At 32.6% G+C, this 20,422-nt stretch overlaps 1 protein-coding gene and 1 long non-coding RNA gene across 3 annotated transcripts; both read left to right on the plus strand.

Moving 5' to 3' along the window:
• Positions 1-3,140: 3,140 nt before the first annotated feature.
• Positions 3,141-12,054, plus strand: LOC21385649 (myb-like protein X). Its single transcript, XM_024161804.1, has 4 exons — positions 3,141-3,241; positions 3,447-4,364; positions 9,392-10,445; positions 10,886-12,054. Exons 2-4 carry the CDS (start codon positions 4,287-4,289, stop codon positions 11,401-11,403), a joined length of 1,650 nt encoding a protein of 549 aa, XP_024017572.1. The 5' UTR covers positions 3,141-3,241; positions 3,447-4,286; the 3' UTR covers positions 11,404-12,054.
• A 1,827-nt stretch (positions 12,055-13,881) lies between these two features.
• On the plus strand, positions 13,882-15,362 carry LOC112090461. Of its 2 annotated transcripts, none has more exons than XR_002901659.1 (3): positions 13,882-14,052; positions 14,483-14,547; positions 15,115-15,362. It is a non-coding gene; the product is annotated as an uncharacterized LOC112090461 (long non-coding RNA). The 2 variants fall into 2 exon arrangements; XR_002901660.1 differs by having other exon boundaries at positions 14,483-14,973; positions 15,115-15,354.
• The last annotated feature ends 5,060 nt before the right edge of the window (positions 15,363-20,422 follow it).

The following is a 20,422-nucleotide window of genomic DNA, read 5'->3' on the forward strand; positions in this document are numbered from 1 at the left end:
TAAATTAAACTCGATTAAAATTGTTTTATTGTTTCTTTAGTAAAACTTTTTGGTCTAATTTCCGTCCCCACTAAAAAAAGTTTTCTAGTTCCGTCACTGGGAGTAAGTTGCTTTGATTTTAAGGTCAAGTTTGGAATTTTTTTTTTGATAAATGGGTCCAATTTGGGTCAAATTAGATTTTTTTTTTTTATAGTTTGGGTTAAATTAGATTTGAGTCATGTAAAATGGAGTTATGGTTTTTTTTTTTAATATCAACCCCTACACGGAGAATTATTTACTACACTAATTGAGTGCCATGTGCTACGCACGTGGTGACTAATTTTGTAAGTTTTGTATGCATGTTAAATTTTAATTACTATTTCATTATTTTTTAATTTATTTAATAGATATTATATTTAGTTGTTAATATGGAACGCTCACATATTTATAAGGATCACTTTTAAAATAACAAGAATTATATTAGTAAAATATTGAATAGGGACACATTTAGAGAATAAAATATTCTAATAGAAACAATCAAGGAAAAAAATACTTAAAAGAAATATATCGAAAAAGAATTAAATTATAAAAGAGCTTCTAATAAAAAAAAATAGAAACACATATGAAACAAATTACTTTAATAGGAGCAAAGAAAAATATTTCAAAATTAGCTCAACATGTACAAATTAAAATAGCTAAAAGGATGGCATGAAAAAACCTTTTTCAAAAAAGATACATGTGAGAAAAAAACTACTAATTGGGACAATTAGAAAAAAATTATAAAACTTACTGTCGACATAATAAGGATTATATTAAAAAAACAGTACATTTGAAAACAAAAACATTTTTTAATTGGAGCAAATGAGGAAAAAAACTTAAAAAATTAAAAATTAAATTATAGAAGAACCTTTAGAAAAAAGGAAAAAGAAAAACACAAGATATATAAGTTAATTTATTAAAAGCAAAGTACGCAAAAACCAATATTTTATAATTACACCGTAAAAGAAAATTTTAAACTTTAGATAAATATTTAGCAAAAGGATAAGAAAAATGATGAAAAGTAAAAATGAAATTAAGCATTTTAAAATAGAAGATAACAATAAAAAAGAAGAAAAGAAAAATAGGGAAAAGGCAAAATAGTAAAAAAAAAATCAAACAACAAAAACAGTAAAGAGTCAAAATAACAACTAACAAGAAAGAAAAACAGCGGAGGACGAAGCGGCGGAAGTGCACATTGGTGCTTTTATCCATTTAATTAAAATTTAAGATTAAGATAAGATGTCAGATAAAGTAATATAATGGAAATTTTTTTTTGTGAGAATCAGTGAAATACAAAACTAATTAGAAGAACAAATTAGCAAGATAAAGACATTTAAGTAGGGCACATTTATGAAAAAAGAAATTAGTACAGTAATTAAGAAAACAATGAATTTATGAAGGTCGTATCTAAAAAAAGTATTTTATGGGATTGTTAAAAAATATTCACATATGGATATATTTGATTAAAATTATCATAATAGTTGAGTTTCAAAAGAAATAATCATAATATAAATAAAATGAAAGAAAAATATTTATAACATTTGACAACATAATATTTAAGAAGATTAAAAAACACATTTAAGTGTAAATCATATATGTGATAAAAATTATTACGAAAAAATTTAAATTAAAAGGAAAAGTATTTTGATATAGGTAAAGTTTTAAGTCTAGCGGTCGTACAATTTAACAATATGCACATGCAATATCATTGGTTCATGTGTCTAATTTTTTTCGTAGGCCGTTGTACCACTCAGTGTTATATATGTTAGACTATAATCATTGAAAATTATACTAAAGTAAAATTGAGTTATATACACGTACAAATGATATTACATAGTCATACAAAAAAATTGCATGCACCTGATTAGGTATGGGATCCGAACTTAACACAATTCCTTTTAATATATTGCAGTTTAAAGTATAAAGTTTTTACGGAAATAGTAGAAAATATGCTAATATAAAAAGCTTAAAAAAGTATATAGTAGAAAATATGCTAATAGAAATTAATAGGCCATAACTTGTCAAGTTATGGTTCATAACCAGATAAGTTATAGACAGACTTGTCAAGTTATTATTCATACCCAGACAAGTTACGGACAAAAACCGTGAATTATGGACAATAACTTGTTAAGTTATGGTTCATAACCAGACAAGTTATGGACGTAAACAGTAATTTAGCCTATTTATTAACTTATGTAAACTATTGACTTATTAATTTTAATTCATCTCAAGTCTTGATCTATTTTTCTCTTTCTCTCAAGTTTTTATGAGCTTCTTTCGTAGGATAAAAGAGGAAAAAAAAAACACCTTACTTTCAGTTGGAATAAAAAACTCTTTGTTTAAGATAATATTTTTTATTATTGTTATTTTAATAAAGATAAATTTGTCATTTTTAATAAAAGTATATAAATATCATTTCAATTTTAACATTGTAGAAAACACAATATGTTTCGCTATAACAAAACAAGATATTAAATGATTTTTTTTTATTTTATTAAAATATTCTCTTATATGTCTAACGTATTGATAGGTCAAAATTTTTAACTTTTACGTAATTTTATGTAGATTCAACAGATATAAAACTTGACATACATGTATATTAGCGTATTAAGAAGGTCTCTCTATTTTAACCTCATTTATTTCACCGATTTAAATTTTTAATTTTAAATTTCTACAGTTAAAATTTTTTAAAAAATATCACATCTAAATTTTTTTATTATAATTAAAAATTCTTTAAAAAGATTAGGTTCTTGAAAATCCAAATACGAGAAACAAGACCTTTATTTCCATTCTCGCGTGTTACTTCCGAAAATTAACAAAAAAATATAAATAACTTAATATATAAGCTGAGAGAGAAGAGTTTCTTTTTTTTTCTCTCAAACGAGCGCTTGGACAAACACACGAACAAAACTAAAAGAGACTCTCTAACAGAGACCAGCAACTCAGACCATAATCAGCAAAACCAAAAGAAAGAGAAAAAAAAAGAAAGAAAGAAAATCGATAGGAAACTACTCTTCCATACTCTCAAGAAAGAAGAAGATACAAACACACACACACACACACAAAAACAGCTTTTGAGATTTTCCATTTTTTACCCCTTTCTTCTTTTCTTCTTTCTTTCTTCTCCCTTTCTTCTTCTTCTTCTTCTTCTTCTTCTTCGGTTGATGAAGAACTAGATAGATCTCTCTTGTCCTTCTACAATGCCCACTTTGTAGCGGACAAGGTAATCTCGGGACCTAAGTGAAAAATCTCGTTCAACTTCGCAATCTAAATCGCCTTTTTTCGTGTGTTGTGTTTTCTGTTCTCGATCGATGATCGAAATCAAGAACGGAGACTGATCGGATTTTGTTTTCTGCTGTTAATCGGAGAAGTAGAGCTCAACTTATTATTTCTGTTTTTGTGATTTTTTGTGTTGGTGATTCTTCTAGGGTTTCGTCGGATCACGAACTGGGGACTTGGAATTTCTCGCGATTTTTGTACAATTAGGGTTTGATCGAGCTTGCGGGTGCTTCGAATAGTCTGCTCGGGAATGGGCCTGAGGTCTCGATCTCTTCCGGTTGCGATTTCGGCAGTGGTGTTTCTGAGCTTTTTTTGAGCTATTTGAGAATGCGTGAAATGAGGACAAAACGTTCTTGTTACGAAGATTGGACGGGATTTCGGATTCTGCGAGAGTAGGAATTGGGATAGAAGAGTGATCAAAAAGGTTTTTTTTTTTTTGTTTGAGATTGGTAAGGGGATGAATTTAATGTTATTTGCAAAGATTATAAGGACGAACTGATGATTTTGTTTTGGCAAAGATAAATTGAGGATCGGATTATAGTCGACCCACCATTTCTGTTGCTGAAGATTTTGGTTAACATAGTTGAATAGACAGAGTTCTTTGACCAAAGAAGAGAGATTTCACAAGTTAATTTTAAGTTTTTATTTGGGTTTTGAGTATTTTTGTGGGAGTTCAGTCTGGTGTTGTATTTGGATTTTGGTATTGTCAGGAGGTTGCTTTCCTGTGATTTAAGTATCGGAAGTGAATTTCAGATTTTTGAGGTAAGGGGAACAATTGGGCGGTTCTGTATCTGGAGATTGTGTTCTGTTGGAGTGACTGAGAAGCTCATGGAGGAATATTGATGCTGGAAATGAACACGGGGACATGGTGCATGGACAGGAGCATAGTTGTTGGTTCGTTCCCTTTCCGGAACAGTGCTGCTGGAAAGTAAGATCAACGTTTTCTTCTGTGGAAGGCGCTCGTGTCGTGTGTTGTGGAATTCTGTGCAATGTCGCGCTGCTTTCCGTTCCCTCCACCAGGATATGAAAGGAAGGCTAGGAATGATGACGGGGATTTACTAGAAAAGGTTTCAATCTACTTTCTTACATTGGCTAATTTTCCATTATTGGCGCACATTCTTTTAAGGCGTCGAAATAAATATGATTTTGACTTCTGCAGCATTGGAATGAGATGATTTCGATAATCAATTTACCTGGAACACATAATATTCTCTTTAGAAATGTTGCAATCTTTTCATGATAAAAAAGTTCGTTTGAGCATTGTGATTAAAGATGTTTTAAGATGTGGTGATTTGACTTCCTTGACATATAACTAATTATTGTAGATATTTGAAGTTGACATATAATAATAGTGAGATAACAGAAGGCTGAAACGGTATTCCTATTCTATTTTGGATAGTAATTGATGGTGCCAGTTTGTGTTTGACTGTGTCATATGTTGCTAATCTGTACTCCCAGTCACTGCCTGGAATTGATAATTACTAAGCAATTTCTTTTTTCTAGTAGCATATGAAAAACCATGTATAGCCAATTTCTTTTGAGTATAAAACTGACCGCTGATTGCTGTATGTAAATGTTTTTCTTTTTCGTTGCATATTATAGATTAGGCCTTAGGAAATCCAATTTTCCAAACAGAGTTCTTAGTGAATCACTTTTCCACCCCTAGATATGAGGTTTCTGCACATTACATCAAGTATCCCCTGCTTTTCTTGTTGGATTCTTTTGCCTCTTGACACCAGCGTACTGCAACTGATGTTGATGACAATATTTGCATATGTTGTGGTCTAAACTAGCAGAGATTCAAGCATGGCTTTCTAAATTTATTAGCATATTTGTTCTAGATGTTCTTATGTCAAATTACTCTGTTAGGTTATTTAATTGATAACTTGGCAACTTAACATAGTAAAATTCATGGCCAAGGTGAATCTAGAATAAGTTAAATATCATTCGACACAATGATGAAGATAGTATTCCCCAGTTTAAGATTGAATAATTGCTAGGTACATTATTTATATGTTTCCGAGATAGAGTGGATGCTAATGAGTGTTTTGAAAATGATTTCCACATGAAGAAATTTTCTTACAGCGTACGACATAGGACATTCTTTGATTCTCAAGACTTGTCAGACTGTAAGTGATTTGTCAGGAAACAAAGCAGGTTGCTATACGCCTTAAGAACATATGTCTTTAAGAAGAGTTAGGATTTTAACATACTACCAGATCAGTAATCTTAAATCTAAACCCCTGTAGCTATACTCTCCATGGTTTACTTAGTTTTGGTTCTTTAATATGTATTGAGTTTCTCGTTATATCCTATTTGGCTTCTCCAAATGTATGTCCCGTGCACTATATTTTAACAAGTCTAGATCTTAAGGGAAGTGTATGAAAGCCAGTATAGTTACACCTCTTAAGTTTTAGGAAGAAACGATAATTTGACATAGAATTAGCCTAAGAAGTAGTTCAATAATTTTGTAGTTCAACATTTTCTTCAATATGTGGGTTACACCGAGATACTTAGCTTTTTATTCCTTACCATAAATCCTTCTTAACTTTGGTAAACGAGAATATCTCATGTCCTTGGTACGGCGTGAAGGGTTTTACCAATTGTACCAATTAATAGCTTCAGTTAGACATATAATATCTTAGTTTGGTTGTCTATTTCTCATTATATAACATTTTCTTGAAATTGGAAAAATTTGAGGAATTTTCTAGGTAATGTGTTGGAACTAGGGCCCCACCTAGGTGGCGACGGAGGGAGCTAAAAGGGGGCGGGGATGTGGGCAAGTAGAGTTGAGGCTGGGGTGGGGACAGGGGAAGCACTCCTCGCCCGCACACCACCCTATACTTGTTTCATATTTTCATTTAAAAAATGTATAGATGATTTTATAAATTTTAACGTATAAAATTTATTTTAGTTTTTATTGCTAAAACTTGGTTTGATTTGTTGTAAATAGATTTGTTTTGTGGACCTTTGAATTTGTATGAATTTCATATAAAATTTTGTTCTGCATAATTGAAACTTTTTGTCAAAAAGGAGCATGATAGGGTAGGTATGAGGGAGATCGTCCAACCAGGATTCCCCAACCCCCACGACTCCACTTCTCTCTAGGCAGTACTGTGGGATTTTTGGGGGCCTGGGGAACATCCCTAGTTGGAGCACATACACTGTTTAAGGATGGAAATAGGGTGGGGGTGGCTCCTGGGAATGCTTGCCATACCCGCCCCAATCTTTACCATGATGTTTATCTTAAACGAAAGTTTCAATAAGTTAGTACATATAGTTTTAAAAATAAATAATATGTGTACATATTTTTCCTAATATATGTATGTTGGGGCTGAGGCAGGGCAGGGAGTGTTCCCCCCATTCCTGCCTCAAGTCCTAAATAAGTTGTCTAAATCCCTGCCCCAAAATCCCATTAACAATCTGGGCGCTGCCCCGTCTCCACAGGAATAGTGCCATCCCTGGTTTGGTTTCTTTTCTAACATCTTAGGCTTCTGGCGTTTAATTGCCAAATAACATATATAAAGTGACTCTTAGCCAAGGGAGCTTAGATTTGAGTTGTCTCACCATGGTGGTTGGGTTATATGAGCATACGTGTATAATATCACGCGGTCCATATAATTTACATGGGTCATAGCGGAACACAACCTTCATACACTATAATCTTTTGAAGTTTAAGCCAAAAACGAGAAGGCTTATGGCATTTATGGCAACACAACATTGTACAGAGCTTGATTATTTCTTTGTTGTTGTTTTGAATCTTGCCTCAATTTTCACTTCAGTAATGTCTTCTGTTTCGTGTGATGTCCCTATTTTGTAAATTCTTTATCAGGCATGTGTAAGACTTGTTGCTCGCCGACACTGAGGGGGAAAATATTGGGCACGTTTGGAACTCGTTCCAAAATGATTTTGTTTTTTGTATGAAAATGAAAATGAAATCGTTTTCAATCTCAGACAGAAATTATTTTTGAAAATGCGTTTGGTAGTTTTATCAAGAGATTGTTTTCAGTATAAAAAAACCTATTAATGTCTCTTTTTCTCTCTGCTCGAGAGGAGAAAACAAAAACAAAAAATGAAAAACGACTAAAAGTCGTTTCTCATTTCTCTCTCATTTTACACTAAACCAAAAAATCGTTTTCATTTCCGTTTTTTATCTTTATTGCGCCAAACGCCGTTTTGAAAACGTTTTCATTTTTTCTTTCTCGAAAAACGTGAAAAACAAAAATGGGATCAATTCCAAACATGGCCATTATAATTGATTTTGCTGCCTTGGTACCTCGTTAGGCTTTTTTCTTATAAGGTAAAGCTTTTGGAATGTATTGTAATTTGACATGAATGGCATGGATCCTTGTTATTTGTTGAACTGCGTCCTACATGCTAGGAAGAGTCTGAAAATGTGATTTTTCACTTGATTGACTTTGGTCGGTTGTTTTTTATCAACTTAAAATTCTATTCTTCATGGCAAGTTAATTAACATAAGCTCAAACGAGTTTACATCTTTTGTATATGTAATCCTTGAACTGTTTCCTACAGTATACTGTATGTACCCTGAAATTGGAAATTAGTGATTAATTTTCAGGCGAAGGTCTTTCTAGAGCTTTGTGACTACAATATTGTAATTTGCAGGACAGAGTGTTGTTTAGTATTTTACCTCCTTGTGTGGGTTTTTCAATGGGCTGGGGGGAGGGGAGTAAGGTAGACACAGAATAGTATCTTATATATGATTCATTACGAGGTAGAAAGATTCTTGTGATTTGTTTTATCCGTGGAAGTTGTTTGCCATAGATGAAGCGTGAGAAGAACGAGAGTGGCCAAATTTGTCCAGACAAGAAAGAGAAGGAAGAACCTGAACCAAAAAGTGAAAATCCAAAAGACATGCCAACTTTCTTGTATTTTGGATCATCTTCTTGCTAGTTCTTTGTCTATGGTCCAAGTGCTTGAACTAAACTCAAGGATCGCCTTACTACAGTTTTTAACTTCTGGATACCTTTCTCATCATCTGCTTGCTTTTCCTGTCTATTGATTGAGAACTTGAACTAAACTCAAGGGTAGCCTTACTACAATTTGGAACTTCCACATATCTTTCTGTTTTAATTGTCTTCATTTGTGTCTCAGCATGCTAATTTTGCAATGAGCTGTGAGGTTGTCTAAGAATACGAGAGGTGTGGTTTGTAATTTAAATCCCATTGAAAAAAACTTACCTGTTTCATAAGCTACCGCTTGAAGCTACTAGTTGCTTTCTTTCCAAATTTGAGGGTTTTTTTTTTCTTAATTTTTTTTTCCAAAAAGAAATTGAGCTGATTGGATTCACCTTTAATCAATATTCATCTATGTAAATGGTGACGATCCGATTAGACCATCTAATCTCTTTCTCTGTCTCTCTCTAAGCTAGCCTTATATTTCGTCATTTGGTGATGCTCATATTTCTACGTTTTGTATTTTATGATGTGGATTGTCTTCCTATTTCTGGGTAATATAGGAGCAATTTATTCTCTCTGCTCGTAAACATCACCTCAAAAACCTTTCTACCAGGTGAGGCACAATTATCAAAAGGTTGAAGCTTAATGTCTGTTTTGACAATATGATAAGCCAAATGATATTGAAAAATTTAATTGGGAATAATCAAAGAGTTTGAAGCTTAAGTGTCTCTGAGTCTGACAATATGATTAAATCTGCTGGTATAAATGTGAAGAAAATCATGTAGAGGTCTTGGGGCTCTCTTTTTACCAAACTTTATATATGTTGGGTATGATCTTGGATGGAGTGTAAAAGGGGGAGTTTTTGGTATTAATTTTGCTGAAGTATGTTGAGTTCTATCTGCCTTTATTTACTTGCAGTTCATGTTGGAATCTCTTCCTGTTAAGTTCATCATTTGTATTTGTATTTGTATTTTTTTTAATTTTTTTTGTGTGCGCGCATAGGATTTTATCAAGAGTATCTAATATCTATTGAGTTAAATGTACATACAAATGTGCACATGCGCGCGCGTACACACATATTATATACATATATGCATAGTGTATTGGATTATTCCCCCCCCCCCAAAAGCCGATACCATGGTCTCACTTCACTATTTGTTTTCCATGTCGTTCAGGAGAAGCAACGAGAAAAGAAGCACAAAAAGGAGAAAAGGGATAAAGAGAAGGGAGAAGGTAAGGAAAAGAGAGAGAAGGATAGAAGTGATGGAAAGCATCGGGAAAAGAAAGACAAAAGAGAAAAACACAAGGACAGGGACAAGAAGAAGGATAAGGAGAAAGATAGGGATAAATCTAAAGATAAAAGTAAGTCATCAGATGAGAAGAGACTATCAGGGCAACCTGATTCTCATGTTGGGGAGAAACTCACTCAGAAAGAGGGCAAACAGAAGGACACTAGTGCTGACAAGAAATTCTCTGGGCAAATTGAAGGTCATAAAGCGGAGAAGCTCAGTCAGAATAGTAGTCTGGATGATGAATCTAAATATGTTAAGGAGTTTGGTAGGAGGATTAAAGATCAGGCGACAGGAACTGCGAACCAGTTGGAAAAATTTTCTGGTACAGACCGAAAAAAAGATGAAGGGATGCTCAGATTGGTGGGCAAGAGTACTAGTAATTTGGCTGCGGACAAGGAGAAGGACAAGAGAACTGAAGTTAGAACAACAGATGGGCAAAGTACTCGGGATGGCACAAATGTTGGTGGAAATGCAATGGTCCAGAATACCACTACAACTGCTCAAACTAAATTCGAGGTATTGCCTAAACTGTTGGATAACAATGTTGATAGGAGGATGGAGGGAAATGAAAATACAAAAGACAGAGAGAGCAATGATAAACGAGCGGTTAAAAGCAAGGAGAAAGATAAGGAGAAAAAGAGCCATGGGAAGGATAAGGACAGGGATAAAGAGAAGAAAAAGGAGGATAGAGAAAAGAGAAGGGAGGAGAAACAGAAGAAAAAGGAGGAAAAAGAGAAGAAAAAGGAGGAGAGAGCGAAGGAGAAAATTCAACCTAAAATTACAGAGCCGGATAAATTAAGAGCAAGCAACAAACATGATATTGTTGATAACCATGCAATCAAAGGCCCCCAACTTCCCAAGGATAGCAATAACAATGCTCCTAATGATGTAAATCTGAAGAAGAGGAAGGACGTTGAGACAAATGGAGTTCTACATGGTGAGTTCTTTTGCATGCCAAGATGATTACTATTGCATTGCAGGAACTTTTCCTTAACATACAAGTTAGTTTTATGGGTTTTTTGGGTTGTACTGTTTGACCCAATAGCTGATGCCATTAGGCCCATTACCATTATGTTATTGTCATGATGGAGAGAAGAACCAATGATTAGCTTTTCGGGAAATTTCGAAACAAACAATTTCAATGAAGTCTTTTAATTTCTTATTTTGACCATGTTCAACTTTATGTATTCTTCTATCCATAGAGTACATTGCATGTACAGAAATGACTATAATGGAGTTTTTGTTATTCGTATTAGCGCTTGATTTCGTCTCTCTTAATTGGAGTGTTCTTGAATCAGTCCTTGTTAATCAGGTCTGAACTCTGGTAGTTTTCTTGGTGGCTGATGGATAATGCTTCGTTTTCGAATTTCCTTGCAGCCCATGATATTTTGCCTGGTAAGGTGGCAAGAACTACACCATCATCATCTTCTCATCCTTCAACTCAAAATGGAAGGATACTGGAACCCTGCCAGGCATCTGTCCGTGCATCAGAGATTAAGGAAGCCTCCAATAATCTCAAGATGGACAATAAGGAACTCAAGATAAATGGCATAATAGAAGCTCAGCCATTGTCTGTCTCCCGTGTGAAGCCCAAGTCCGCAACAGCAGTAGCTGATCCAGTTGCTGAATCATCGTCAAGACCTCCCCATCCAGACTATTCAGTGTCAAGACCTCCCCATCCAGACTCCAAGTACTTAAGCCAGGTTTATTCGGTACCGAAGATGGAGTGGTCTGATTACGACGACCAAGAATGGCTGTTTAGCAGCAATGCTTCCCAACCAAAGAAGCCCAAGGTGGAATCCTCGGCGGTTGAGGAGACTCCACTTGTGTGGGCGGAGGCTCGGCAGATAGGATCAGCTGACATCTGTGCTTTGCCGTATGTTATTCCTTATTGATTGGTTATTCAAATGGGGATGCTTCACCTCCCAAGTCCTAACTCATCTTACGCGGGCAGCAACCCTCCATTGAACCGCTTGAAGGTATACATGCATCAGGCCCTTGAGATGGATTTTCTTGATTTCATTCTGCAGATTGTTGTTGCACTCTGTTGCAGTGGGCATGGTGTGACAGATTGTTATCAAGCTCTTAAATCGAAATTTTGGTCACACGTCGCCTAGCATGCTCAAGCATCATTGCGGGGCTAGATTCAGAGTCAGAGGGTGGATTTCCTGTGGTGGTATTGAACCACTAATTCATTCAACATGGAAATTTTCATAAAGGCAACTCAGTGAGAGTTGCTTAGGCGAGAGATGTATGAGCTTGTGCAATTTGATTTCATTTTCGCAGAGCTGAGCTCTTTCTAATTGAAAATATATGAGAAACTAGATGTGGTATTTGCAACTCCACCACAATTTTGATTTGTAACATAAACACTTATTTACAAGAAATGTAAGATAGAGGGAAAGCAAAAAAAGTAGTGGCATTCATTTATTCACCTCTTGTAATTGTTTCCGATAATCCATTATGGTCCCATATAGCAGTCTATAAAAACATGCTCCATATGATTCCATTTTGACATGATTTTGGTCAGAATGGTTAGAAGCGTATACCACCCGTGTGAGTTTTATTGTAGAGGACCATTTCTTTAGAACTAGCTGGTCTTTAGAACTAGCTGTTTGTTTTTGTTTTTGCTTTTCGTTTTTAATTTTGTTTTTATTGATTTATTTTAAAAATGAAAGATTTTATTAGAAGAGCACAAAGGTACTAAACCATGGTGTCATCTTCTCAACACTGAAACTCCTCGAGACTGAGTCCCTGTTTTTGTTTCAACAACTCAAACCGTTGTTTAGTATTTAAATGTTGTTTAGGATTTAAATCTTAGTTCAAGATTTAAATTGGTGTTTGAAAGATGAATATTTAAGAACAATTCAAACTATTAACAATGGTTTAAGGACAACTCAATTTGTTGATTTTAAAATTCACCTCCTAAATTTTAACAATTTGAATTGTTGTTAACATTGCAATAGTTCTAATTCTACTTTTCTCTCTCTTTAATTTCAATCTTAAAAATGTTACAACTTTTTTGTTTTAATTTCGATTGAGATGATTTTTTTTTTAATTTGTTCATAATGAAGAGATGAACAAATCTCCACCCATGTTGCATATTTTTTAATGTCATTTATAATGAGGTTTTATAAGATTTGTTATAAAATTCTAATGACAGTTTTCAATACTTTATCTAAACACAGTTTAAATTTTATTTTTTATTTAAATTTAATTTATTTACATATCTAAACAACAATTCGAATCACAATCTGAATCACTATAGTTTAAATTCTTCGATTCTAACTAAAAAGGTTTAAATATTTACGGTTTGAGTCGCGGAACTAAACAAACACAAAACACCCCAATGACCCGTCTTAAGGGCCTTTCCATAATTCTGTCACCACAGCTATTTCCCTTTTTGTCCTTTCCCCTTTATTCTTTATCCTTTTTTTAATGCTTGCCTGCGAAGTTGCCTATTGTATTGAGCTCGCCAATAACCGTATTAAGAGATGAGAGAAGCCCCTTTTGTACTTTTATCTCGATTTGGTGTCAAAAAAAGTTCATGACTGTAAAGCCCAATTATCTCATATTTAATCAATAATAAACATCTTGCATCATGATGCATCTAGCTTGTATGTATTATTGAATTAAGGCATACAAATGACATCATTGTACGAGCACGTATAGTTATTGTTTCATGATTTAGATGTGCTTTAATGTGTTTCAATTTATGAAATATGATACAGTATTTTATTTCTATGATTTAACATGTTCTTAAAGTGTCCATTTACGGTAAAAAACTTAGGGGTTATTTTTTTAGAGTGAAATTTGAGTATAATTTTTGAGTTGAATTTGAGTTATAACTTGAATTAAAGTTGTAACTTGAATAAAGTTGAGTAAAGTTGAATAAAATTAGAACTTAAAAGAACATGAACTTGAATAAAGTTGTAATTTAATTTAAATTTTTTCTGAATTTTGTTAGAAAAGAACAAGCCATTGGTTTCACAATTAAGGAAGATTGGTGTGTTAAACGGTTGCGAAATGAGTTGTTTGTGTTTTTCCATATTAGCTACATTTCAAGGTGATTGTTTGTCTTTATATTTGTTTTAAATAAGTATCATTTGACTAAAAATTAAAAGTAAGAAAAACGGTGCAATATGATTGGTTAGTTGACTAGGTTCCATAAGATTATGTTGTACTTATTTGTATGTGATTCTTATGGCTTGGTATCAGCTCTAATGCCTCTTTCAGCCCCTATCCACGTGCATATTTCATGAAATGATTACAAATATAGGCCGACCAATTAGATTGTTTCTCTCTCCTCCCTTTGAATGAGTCAAATTAGCTAGAAGATTATTGTTTTTGCTTCACTTTCTTTTGCTGAAGCTCCAAATCATTCAGCCCCTTTTCTCTTTCATTCCTCCCCATTTTCTAAGCTTACCGACTCACAAGAAGAGAACCCAAGTCATAGGAATTAAAATTACACAAAACAGATCAAGTTCTCACACTTTTAAGCTTGGAAACTGTAGATTTTGATGTTTAATTCCAATCCGATTAAGGTATCTTCCTTTCTGCGTTTGTTGTGATGAATTTTTGGTGAATTGATATGATTACATGGCTGAACATCTCTTTGCATGGTTTGAAATTCATATAGGACAGCTTTGAAGCTAAATTAAGTTACTTGGGCTAGTTTTTAGCAATTATTGATAGCTTGTGGAATCTAATCGTTTTATTTGTTTTTATTAATTTTGTAATGTTTATCTAGTGTTTAGAAATGCCTATGAGTAGTTGGAAGCACTAGCAATCAGTTTGTTTATAGGTGGTTAGAACCGAATCAAGTTAGAACCGAGTTTGCATCATATTTTGATTTTGGTGTTTTGAATTGTGTTTATAGGTTTAGTTGTTGTTCTTGTTGTTTTAGAATGTCTTGAATTGTTATCCAAATGTAAAATCTGAATTTGTTCATGAATCATGTGATTGTTATGTCAGGCCATTTTAACACACGCAATCTTCCAAAAGGACCAAACTTTTCACACATTAACATTGGATTCGAGGTAAGTTGAAACTTATGTTTTCTGTATCACAAGAATCATATGATGTTTATTTATGTTTTGACAAAATGGTTGTTGTTTAAATGTGATATAAGGTTTAGAACATTCATGGTTGGCATTGCACATGTTTCTAGTATAAGAGTTGAACGTAATGAGATTTTGCCAAAACGGAAGTGTGGTACTTGCTTGATGGTCGGGTAGGCAAGGGATGCCGGTGGGACCGGCAGACCCAACAAAATGGTGGCAAATACTTGAGGTTGAAAAACCAAGATATGGAAAGCCACGTTAAATGTAAAAGAATGCGGCTAATACATGAGGTTGTAAGACCAGTATGAGAAACCCTGTATTATTTTTCTTATTGACCAATACTTATGGACAGGTTCGGAAAACCACGGTCTATCACTATTGGTTAAGTATCAAACTTCAAAGGTATTCAAATGAAATAATTAAAAAAATGTTATTGAATTGAATAATGTTTGAAATGATTTATTACTTTGGTATATGATATGTTTGTTCATGTAAGAGTTTCATCTTACTGAGCTTTTAGCTCACTAGATTCTTGTGATATAGGTGACGATGTACAGGTTTAGACGTTGATTGAGTCTCCAGAGCTGTCAGACAGAGATATGTTCATATGCCATTTGTCAAAATATATATATATATATATATATGTCAAACAATGGCAATGACTTTAGCTTCATGTTCGATTTTTGATTAATGTAAATGTTGTATGTAAAAGAAAAACAAGAAAGCAAAAGATGAATTTCAAATTCTATGATCTATGTAAATTCTTTGCAAATAAAACCATAACACTCAAGATTCATTGAAATGTCAACTTCTTTTGACTTAACTGTATCAGCTTGTTTAAGGCTCTGCAATTAGGTTAAAGGGTGTTACAATGACGGTGGATTATTTATTTATCATTACACAACATAAAGAAAAGGTGGGGCTTTCTTGATTTCTTTTTATTTATTGGGAATTTTTATTGCAGACACTCAAAAAATTAACTACAGAAAGGACATGTTTTCAGTTTAACTTTAGATTAGATTTAACGGTGAAAAATTGTCCTACTCGTAGGGAGGTCTTACCAGAGAAAGACCATTATTTATTCCAACGTCTATCGTGTTTTTGGTCCTTTTTTATTTACATGAAGAGCACCTATTCTTTTTATGTTAATATTAAGGGTCTTAGCATCATTGTCCCTTAAATTTTTCGGCCACATGCACTAAAGAAGGGCCACTTTACAGGAACACTATAAGTTTTGAATTTAGATTAATATATGACAGGAGACATAAACTATTGTAAAAAATATCACAGTTAAAAATATTTAAAAATTGTAAAATCCATAAAATTACTAATATATATATGAAAAACTACAAAGCGTCTTACAAAATTTAAAGATAATGAATTAAATACACAAAAATACAAGCATAATTTTAGTCAGTACACGAAACTTAAACGATGTCATTGAGATATATTTTGCAATAGTTTTAGTACTCATGGTAAAAGTCAATCAAATCTTAAAAATCATGGCATATTGCCTAAATATCTCCTAAAGAAGCTCATGTTAGTTTTCGAAACGATTTCGGATGCGGAAGCGTAAGAATAGCGGATCGTGTATAACAAAAATTTTCATAAACCCTTTGAGATACTTTGTAGATTATACTAATTTATGCACGAATAAATTGATCACATTAATTTATTAATTAAGAACTCGATTAGGAATTATACCTAGCAGTCGATTAAGATGATATCTTGAGTTCTTTAACCTTGAGCGTTCCTTGCTCCAAAGCTAGTTTAGAAAACCAAAGTCTTCCTCATTAATTTCTAGAATCCACGAAGATGCGTGTGTAGGCACACTTGAGACAAAATAGTAATAGCAATAAAACACTCGAATTTTTCACGAACACCAACGCATGCATGACGTGAAATTTTTGGAGAAAATTTTTCCTTCTCACTCTGAATAATTTCGGCCACTATGTTTTAAAGAGAGAAATTCTACAATCTATTATTTATAAAGTAGTAGTCAAACTCTTAGAAGGAATCTAACATTTATCTCAAATATAAAGCTTATCAATTATCTCTCATTTGAATTTGGAATAAAATCTCCCACTCCATTATCCTAGCATGGCCGGCCACCTTAAGGGCCAATATCTGCAGGGGATAAGGCAAGATTATGCATATATTGAAAAGTCTAATTTTGACTCAAATTCAAATTTCAATTTAAGTCAAACTTAAATCAATTTGAATTTTAAATTGAACAACTTATCAAATAAGTTAATTGGATAACTATAAGAGCAAGCAATTTGAATCCCAAAATGATTAACACTGTACTATGCGTTTACACTATGTGAACACCTTCACATAAGTGATCTAAAATTCAAATTTAAATTTAAATAATCACATTATTTAATTTATAATTAATTCTCAATTAATTATCCTTGAGTGTTTTATTTTAGAATTTCGTAATTCTAATCTCATTATGCTATTTGTGTCTTGTAGAATTACAAGGACGACGCGGGAACTAATGGACCTATAATTTCGAGCTCCAATAAAATTTATAATTAATCAAACACTTTAATTAATTAATTAATTCTATTAATTCCAATAGTTACTTCACTATAAACTTAGAATTGCACTCTCGCAATTATAGACACATAAATTACTTATAAACTATGAAGTGTCCATTTGATATAGTCATTGCATATAGATCAATCATCCATAAATAATTCATAATTAGAGCTACGTAAAATTCGTTAATCTCTCTAATTACATCTTTATCCTTGAGTATCATTGATTCTCTAATGGACCGTGATTCATAAAACACATTCATGAATCAGAGTGCTCTTACTAATCGAAGTGCCGAATCAACACTGCAAGAGAATTATTTATCTACTTCTTTCTCAAGAAGGAATGGATTTGATCTCATATAATAACATTCTCGGCTACCCACTTCATCATGTCTCAAAATACAAGAAATATGACTCAGGATCTCAGAATCTGTACTGAGTAAATCAAAAGACATAAATAGTAGTCTGCGAAGAACTCATGATTAAGATCGTTTCATATATGACTATCGATAGACTCTATTAGAATTTCTATACTTAACAGAAATTATCAGAAATTCATATTATGACATGTATTAATAATATTTTAATTAAAGATTCTGAACTTTAATTAAATTCATTACGAACATAATTTTTTATTATTATCCTTAAACATTATTCTCTCACATATACAATGTTTAAGGTCACATAAATAATCATGAAATTTTCATTGATATTTATAAAATATTCATAAATATATGCACATAAAATGATGAATAAACTCTTTATTAAATAATTAATAAATATATTATTATATCTCATACTTTTAAGACATCATTCTCAACAGCTCATTATTCAATGTGAGGGATAAGCTAGCCAATCTAAGAGCAACCTCATTAGGTTATCTTCAGCACAAGAACCATTTTTTTCACTACATAATCTTTTTCTTTTACATTCGAATAAACGAGAATGCGTTTTTAGGGGAGGACGAAATGTTTCATGCGTTTCTTCCCCTAAATTTAATTATTTATTTATTTTTTATATATTCTGGTGGAGAAAGAAAGAGAGGGGGATGAGTGGTGGGTCCCTCCCAGGGAAAAGAGAGAGGGGGAGCAGATGGTCCCAGGTGCAAGAGGGGGATTAGGGCAATTTCGAGAGAGAGAGCTTGGCATAAAGAGAGAAAGAGAGAGAGAGAGAGAGGAGTGGCGGGTCCCGCGTGAGAAGAGAGAGAGAGAGAGGGGCGTGGTCCCACATGTGCAGCGATGTGTTTTGTCCAAAAAAAAATATTTTATTTATTATTTTTGTATTATTATTATTTAGTATTTTTATTTTAGAATTATTTATGTTTGATTTTATTCGTTTTAGCACTGTTTTGTCTCAAAATATTAATACTCTTGTGATAAAATTGCTATAAATAATTTGAAAAAACTAAAATCAATTAAAATCACACAAAAATAAAACAAAATAAAATACATTAAATAAAGAGTAATTTGCACTGCTGGTCTTTCAACTCTTTAGTAGGTGACATTTTAGTCCATTTTCTTTTAATTTTAACAAAATAATCCCTGAACTCTCATAATATTGATAATTAAGTCATTTCTGTCAAATTCTGTTAAATTTCTAGTGGATTCTTACAGTAACCCATCATGTATGCCTATTTTTAAGTGGAAATAACAAATTACCTTAAACTCACTCAGCACAATGACATAATCCACATAACATCAAAGAAAACCCATACAAATCATGAATAACAACATCGTCTGAATATTTCTACAAAAAATAATAATAATAATATAAATACGCCTTCAAAAATCTTTTAGCAGCAAACTTTCAATTTTGAACACTGTATGATTATAAAGAGATAAAAAATTTTTAAAAATGTCTCAAAATTAGCATCCACTTTCAACACAATCAGATTAATCACGACTCAAAAATCAATTTTGCTTCAGCAACACTAAGAAACTCGCGATTAACGCAATATCAGTAGAACAAATATGACCATTTAAGTGAATGACTAAGCATGTAAAAGGAGCCTGCTTTAACCTTTTTGTCCTTTTCTTTTTCCTCCTTTGCCCAGCAAACAAATACTGTATATATATTTTAGCCAAAAAAAAAGAAAAAACGGTATACATATAAAGGAAATTTTGGGGATATCAATTTAAAACATATAAATCTAATTGCATGTGTAAATGGCCTTTTGTTTTCTCTGATTTTGTGAATTTCTCCTTGAAAAAGTCAGACAAATTTCATGATGGAGACCCACTAAATACAGCTCTACAAATAATACTTGTAGCGTCAACATAACGATCAATATCTATAGACGCAACTATTCTCACCTAGCCATCTATACAGCACGCTGTACCCTTACAGTCTCAAGAGAAAACCTGGGCTTAATCCTTCTTTGAAATCATTGGAATTGAATTGACTTTAAGACACGCTCGACGGAGATAAAAATAAAAGCATTTCTCACTTCTCTTATTCTCAAAAACTTCAAATCCTAGCCTTCTCAAATCTCACTTTACTCTTTTTCTTGTTGGTGTTGAGAAATGTGTCCTAAAAACATAAGATGTAATATAATATTTATTATTTATTTAATAAAAGAGTTTATTCATTATTTTATGTGCATATATTTATGAATATTTTATGAATATCAATAAAAATTTCATGATTATTTATTAATCTTAAACATTGTATATAAGTGTTATATATGAGATGATAATGTTTAAGGATAATAATCAAAAAGCAATGTTCATAATGAATTTAATTAAAGTTCAGAATCTTTAATTAAAACATTATTAATACATGTCATTCCCATTTAGAATGGAACGGTGTTATCCGCACTGTTAATATGGTGAGATATTGAATGAGTGTATTTCGCATAATGAGATAATGTGGAACAAGGACACATACACAATATGAATTTCTAATAATTTCCGTTAGGTATAGAAATTCTAATTGACTCTACCAATAGTTATATATAGAATGATCTTAATCCTGAGTTCTTAAGAGACTCCTATTTATGGATTTGTGTCTTTTGATTTACTCGGTACGGATTTTGAGATTCTGAATCCTATTCCTTGTATTTTGGAGACATCATGAAGTAGGTAGCCGGAAATGTTATTACACGAGATGGAATCCATTCCTTCTTAAGAAAGAAGTATATAAATAATTCTCTTGAGGGTTGATTCGGTACTTAGACCAGTAGGAGCTCCGATTCATGAATGTGTTTTATGAATCACTGTCCGTTAGAGAATCAATGGTACTCAAGGATAAAGAAGTAATTAGAGAGGTTAACGGATTTTACCTTACTCTAATTATGAATTATTTATGGA

Source organism: Morus notabilis, unplaced genomic scaffold (assembly GCF_000414095.1).
Source record: "Morus notabilis unplaced genomic scaffold, ASM41409v2 Scaffold1770, whole genome shotgun sequence".
Taxonomy (NCBI): domain Eukaryota; kingdom Viridiplantae; phylum Streptophyta; class Magnoliopsida; order Rosales; family Moraceae; genus Morus; species Morus notabilis.